Raw genomic sequence first — 6,775 nt, forward strand, 5'->3', positions numbered from 1 at the left:
TGAAATTCATTCTCGTACATCCCTTGATACGCGTACTGCTGGAAGGTAATATTAGTACATAGGGTATTTCCAGAACGGCTTGGGGAGATTGTTTGGTAACCGGAAAAATCCTGCTCCTAATGCCATTACCGCTTGGATTCCTGCACCTGTGATTATGCCCATGAGGAAATTGGGCACGATGCTTGCGACGATCATCATTAGGCTTTTTATGAGCATCATGGAGACGAATAGCGCTGAATCAAAGTACAGGAAGTGTTCGAATAGAAATAAGAAACACAGGTACACAAGAGAATCACCTAGAAGTAGCAGAGTGGCCTTCCCAGGTACAGACACCTGGACCACTATTATCTCTCCTTGCCAAAGAATGAGTCATCCCATTCCTACTCCTACTCCTACTCCTACTCGCAAACATAAACTCACACTGATTAAAATCCAAACACCCATAGCAGCAAGGCCAACAAACGTATCGATATGATTAGTCATTGGATCGCCAAAACCATCGTCTTCCTTCGTCAGGGAAAGACTCGGAGATTAATGATTATGGACAAAAGATTTAACTCATGTGATTTACCAGGGGAAAAAAAAAAGATCAACTCATGTGAACTGCAGTAGCAGTTGGATTCTCCATCACTTGAGTCATCTGTTGAGGCTTCACAGAAACGAATTTGCTAATGACAGGCTTCACTTTTTCAACAATCTTGATTATAACCAAAAAAAGGACCCGGTAAACCACCACCATTCCCAACAATATCCCAAGATCAACCCACTTGGAATACCCCATTTCCACTTGAAATTCATCTCTCAAAATTTCTTCACCGCTGATCATCACATCCAATCCCCCTGTTTGATCACTAGAAAAATACAATCCTTCAAAATCGTTCTTGTACAGTCCCTGATACGCGTACTTGTGGAACGCGATGTAGTACACGGGGTATTTCCACAACATCTTGGGGAGATCATTTGGCAACCGAAAGATCCCGGATCCTAACATCATTAACCCTTGAATTCCTCCACCTGCGATTATGCCCATGAGGAAGTTTGGCACGATGCTCGCAACGGTCATCATTAGGCTCTCGACCAGCATATTGCAGGTGAATAACACCAAATCGAAGTACACAAAGTGTTCAAATCCTCTTTGGAGTCCGGTTTGGTAATAGGATAGTGCTCCGGAAATTAGTGAGATCAGGAGCAAATATGGCACAGAAGAGAGTGTGTTGCCTATGACAAATGCAGTGGTGCCATAGTGACCATTTAGTCTTTCCACTTCAAAAACCTGGATAGATTTGGGGAAAGTTTATTAGTAACAAGAAAAAGATACAGAATTCGCGCACATGACACTCCCAAGGCATAGGGGCTACTGGCCACAGAACTATGGGCTTACACCGTTTGAGTTTTCTTTTAATTTTTACTATAGCCGTGGCAAAACTTAGTTGAAAATAAGGTCATGACATGCATGAAATTCAACTAATTTGGAACCATACATTACTTAGAGAGGGGATTGCGATCTTTTCCTACCTTCATATCTTCCACGAACGAGGGGAAGCCACCAATTGCCATGAAAGTCAGGAATGAAGCCATAAACATGAGGAGTGCACCCCTGGCCTGAACACCTAAGCCTCTGTTCGGTTAAATAAGTCACTTAGCTCATTTTTTTTTGTCCTTATTCAAATTATTTTCGCATTTGTTAGTTTTTGATCAATTTTTTGGGGATCATTGCTTCTTCATGACAAGATGAATCTAAAAAGTAAAAAATTTCGATCGAAATCTAATTTTTTTTAATAAAGACGAAAAAATTGACTTAGAGCCAAGTGGCTTATTTAACCGAACAACCCCTAAGTTATAAGCCAACAGTTTGAGGATTTCCAGGACTTATAGATCTCCAATTTATGTCTACCACGTTTTTGTGCAGTGAGCCACAGAAGTCCAATTATGTTTTGCCCTGTTCTGATTGTACTAAGTTTGGTGCGAAGTATAAATTATCGACAGGAGAATTAATGTAATTTGTATAGTTAGCATTTAGTGCTCCGCTTACTTTCATCACCTCGAGGCAAACACAAAGAGCGCATTTTATTTTATTTTTTTAAATCGAACCCACAGATTAGGCCTAGATTTTCCATTAATGGGTTGTTAACTTTTTAAAATTGAACTAAAAGAGAGTTTGTTCTTGATCTCCAACTTTCTGATCAATTTAAATGTAATATAGTTATTGTTAGCATAATATTATGAAAGATTATTTTTTAACAGTCAAGGTTAATAATGGCATGCTAAGGCTATGTCTTAAGTAATACAATAAATGAATGCAGTACTTGACAATCGACTTTTTTTTAACAGTCATAAGAATGCACATAACTGGGGAAATATATACATCATTTTCTTTTCGTTGTATTGGGCTTCTGTTTAGCTACTTATTTTGTAGGCTTAACCCTTGAAATTTTTTTGGTGCATGATGGGATATGCAGATTAGCAGATAGGATAATGTACGTGTTACCTTGCTCCATTTATATTGTCGGGGTAAGAACATTGAAAAATATGCATGTTTAGCTTCATCAAGTAGCTATAGAGACTAGAACCCTAACCGTGTTTGAGGAACTCAAATATTTACCTATTAGTACAATCACTGCGTGGTGTTGCTTCAACCTACATGTTGGGACTGGGGGAAGCTGCTGTGCAGCACGAAGCTGCACAGCGTGCTGCGCACCCGCCGGCGAGCCTTGCCGGCATCGGTCCGGCGATCGGAAACGTTCACCGCGTAGAGCTCATCGAGTTCTATGTGTACGCCAAAAATCAGATTGATCAAATATTGTTAAGTGCCTCATCGGAATATATATAACTTGAAAAAAATAAATCCTAATGGATACAAAACACTGGATCAAAACCATTGAATCCATTTTTTTCAAGTTATATGTGTTCGGATGAAACACTTATCGATATTTGATCGAGCTAATTTTTGGCGTACACGCAGAACTCGATGAGCTCTACGTGGTGAACGTCTCCGATCGCTGGACCGATGCCGGCAAGGCTCCCCGGAGGGTGCGCAGCACGAAGCTGCACAACAGCTTCCCCCAGTCCTACACGTTGTACTTGAATTCCGTATTACTGACCTCTAAGATAATCTAGAATTAGAAGGTCTACACCCTTCAAATATAGGAGCCCTCGCCCTACCTGAATTCTGCCTCTCCTTAGGTGAATCCTGGTTCTATCACTGGCTCCACCTACAAACTTGAGACGAGCAATGCTACATCCATCTTAAAAATTCTCTCGCAAGTGATTATAGGACCCAAGATATTAGTTATAGGGTCTGTTTACACTCATTTTTGGCACCTAATCCTAGACAAGTGTTGGAAGGCCATTTAATTGAAATTTGATTAAATTGGGCCGAAAAATAGAGATGTATTGGACTAAAATTAATGGGCCATGATAGTGTTGATTGGGCCCGGTTAGTTTTAATTTGTTTCAGTTGAAATTCTGAAGTTATGAGCTATGAGTTTTCTATTCTAATATAGAAAGGGGGAGCACCACTTTGGTGTCTCCATTTTTTGAAGCCTGTCATCTATTTTTCTTTTTCCTAAATGCCCTAAAAAAAATACAAATCAAAACAGTTAACGTTGTTGGGAAAAATATGCGGAATTTCCCATAAGTAAATCACGAAGGAAATAATCTATTTTAATATATAAATGGGGAGTACCACTTTGGTGTCTCCCTTTTTTGAAACCCTATCATCTATTTTTCTTTTTCCTAAATGCCCTAAAAAAAATACAAATCAAAACAGTTGACGTTGGGAAAAATATGCCGTCCATTTCGATATTGGACGGTCCAGATTTTAAATAAAATTTTTTCGGGAAAGAGTTTAATAATTAATATCTTGACCTTCCAAAACACTTTTGGATGGTTACAACTAGTGCCGTAAACAACTATTCACGGCAGAACCATGAAAAAGATTTTCTCGTACCGATATAGTATCATGGTTGTAAAACACCAGATAAGAGCAATCAGACTTGTGCTTCCGAGCTACCTCCATCGGAGAAAATGAAGGGCATTTTACTATTGCACAAAGAAAATTACAATCCTTCATAATCGTTTGGTCACTAGAAAAATACAATCCTTCATAATCGTTCTTGTACAGTCCCTGATACGCGTACTTGTGGAACGCAATGTAGTACACAGGGTATTTCCACAGCAGCTTGGGGAGATCATTTGGCAACCGAAAGAACCCGGATCCTAACATCATTAACCCTTGAATTCCTCCACCTGCGATTATGCCCATGAGGAAGTTTGGCACGATGCTCGCAACGGTCATCATTAGGCTCTCGACCAGCATCATGCAGGTGAATAATACCAAATCGAAGTACACAAAGTGTTCAAATCCTCTTTGGAGTCCGGTTAGGTAATAGGCTAGTGCTCCGGGAATTAGTGAGATTAGGAGCAAATATGGCACAGAAGAGAGTGTGTTGCCTATGACAAATGCAGTGGTGCCATAGTGACCATTTAGTCTTTCCACTTCAAAAACCTGGATAGATTTGGGGAAAGTTTATAAGTAACAAGAAAAAGATACAGAATTCGTGCACATGACACTCCCAAGGCATAGGGGCTACTGGCATGGATATATATCTACCTACGTGGTATGAAGTTATATAAGAGTAAAGCTGCATAATTTGCTTGCAGGTGCAGTCGATCATGTGAGCGCAAGCATTAAAGCATTTTTGAAACACATATTAAACTATTAAAATTGACGTGATTAAGGATTGAGAACGGAAGCACGTGTCATTTTGAAGAATTGTGACGAGTGTCGTTATAGCTATTTCATTTATATTTTTCCCAAGTTTAAGTAGTTCCAGAAGGGGAAAAGTTTCACACCCTATTTATTTGAAGAAGAATGGAAGAAGCAATGAGCATGTTCCCATTTTGGCAGATAGGATCAACTGTAGAATGGAAAAGGCAAGCTTGTTCGTTTGGAGTACTCAAAACCCCTACGTACGGTCCCCAATAAATTTTTTTTTCTCTCTTTACTCATTTCACTTTAAAACCTCTCTTAAAATCCAAACCGAACAGGGCCGGTACCAATTGTAAGGAGCAAATGACCCCTTCGTCCTTCTATTTCCAAAAGAGTTCCAACTGTTTGTTGATGGAACATTGGGCTGGAACGAAGTTGATTTTATAAGGGGCCATAAAACAGGAGACATACAGAAAGGTCTTTCGTTGCTTTGGGCTTTTGTTTAGTGGCTTTGCTTTGCTGGCCTTTTGCTTCAGTTTGGGTACTTTCTTGCATTCCAATCTGCTTCTTGCACTTAAATTCATCTTCCCATCTAGTGATCTTGTATTTTCAACCAAGGAAAAGAAAAAGCACAGTGGACAAATTATTTGAAGAAAGGATACCAATCGTTCCCACAAAAACCCAGAACTTATACAGAACATGAACCAAACAAGGCCTAAAATATCATAATTTATTTGAAGGAGTTTGAAAGCTTCGAGTGATTGAACCTATTTCGTAAGATAATATTGTTAGGAAATTTGTTTTAGCTTTCTCAGAAAGCAAAGAACAATTTATCTACGGGGTGAAAAAAAGGTGGTGGAGGTATGCTACCTAGTAAAGTGAAGGTGATGGTGGTGATTGCGGTAATCAAGTGGTGGTGGAGGTGTGGTGATAGTTGTGATTAATTATGGTGGAGGTGGTGGTAGAAGCAATGAGATGGGGATTGTGTGGTTTGGTGGTGGTAGTAGTTGCTGTGGAGGTGCGGTGGTGAGGGATTGGTGGCAGAGGTGAAATGATGATGTTGGAGGAATTGTGGTTTTAGTAGTGGTGAAATGATGGTAAATGGTGGTGGTAGAGGGGTAGAGATGGTGGTGGTAGGGTAGATATTGGGGTGGTCAGGGTGGGGGTGAAGTTTTAGATGTTAAAACAATAATGTGTTGCGTTGTCACGATAAATAGAGTGTTGTAGTTATAATCAAGGCAAAATGTGTAACCTTCACCTGGATGGGGAGTAATTATAAATATTTTGCACTAGATTTATTGGGTAGTAGTAATAAGTAATAAAAACTACACTTAGTGATGAATTATGTTAACCTAGTTCTTTAATTGATCTTAGCTTCAAAGATTTAGATAATTCCCTTTGTTATCACCTTTTCAATCCACTGACTTTCAACGGAGGAGTTTACCGTGCTAGGATTACAATTTTAGTGGAACCGCAGGCCTCCAAGCCATTTCTTATAAATTTTTCAAAGAAATGATTTTGATAATATTTATCTTGAGATACTTTTACAAGAAAAAATATGTGGGGCTAATTAAAAGATTGTGAAAGGTTGTTTTGAATTTGCTTCAATTGTTCTTCGGACTTGAAATGGAGGTAGGCTAGGTCCAATCGAGCCCAAGAAGCCCAATTTCTGACCCAAAATCTAACATTACGGCCATGACATACGACTTTCGGGCTATATGGTTCAAAAGTTGCGTCATGATAAAACACTTTGCGTCCAGGTTGTTAAAGTTTGCGGTTGAGATCTCCGAAAAAAAACCGTCTACACTCTTCCTTCCTCATCCTCTCTCCTCTTTACTTCTCCCACCTCCACCCATCATCCTCCACCTCTCTCTCCCTCATGCCCCGCCCCCGGGGAGTTCTAGGCAGTAGTTGACCGCCCTGAGGGCGGTTGGGACCCGTGCAGGACTGTTTGACCAGTGACTAGAGGGGTCAGAAGGGGTGGTCTCACATTGCTTGGTGAAGTGTAAATTGCGTGCTATAAAATTATAAATAATATTTAGATCGTCATCCTACCTTGTACCC

At 39.9% G+C, this 6,775-nt stretch overlaps 1 protein-coding gene across 1 annotated transcript; it reads right to left on the reverse strand.

Annotated features, from left to right (window-relative positions):
- Positions 1-234: 234 nt before the first annotated feature.
- On the reverse strand, positions 235-1,634 carry LOC131308914 (ABC transporter G family member 1-like). The gene is made up of 2 exons (XM_058335961.1): positions 1,516-1,634; positions 235-1,273 (listed from the first exon to the last, which is right to left on the reverse strand). Exons 1-2 carry the CDS (start codon positions 1,582-1,584, stop codon positions 590-592), a joined length of 753 nt encoding a protein of 250 aa, XP_058191944.1. The 5' UTR covers positions 1,585-1,634; the 3' UTR covers positions 235-589.
- Between the last annotated feature and the right edge of the window lie 5,141 nt (positions 1,635-6,775).

The sequence above is a fragment of the Rhododendron vialii genome, chromosome 11a, assembly GCF_030253575.1.
Source record: "Rhododendron vialii isolate Sample 1 chromosome 11a, ASM3025357v1".
Lineage (NCBI taxonomy): Eukaryota > Viridiplantae > Streptophyta > Magnoliopsida > Ericales > Ericaceae > Rhododendron > Rhododendron vialii.

Excerpts from the sequence above, each read along its gene's own strand:
- LOC131308914 (XM_058335961.1), bottom strand. The coding sequence starts at position 1,584 with ATGTTTATGGCTTCATTCCTGACTTTCATGGCAATTGGTGGCTTCCCC. Across the intron at positions 1,274-1,515 it reads CGTTCGTGGAAGATATGAAG|GTTTTTGAAGTGGAAAGACT; the intron begins GTAGGAAAAGAT and ends AAATCTATCCAG.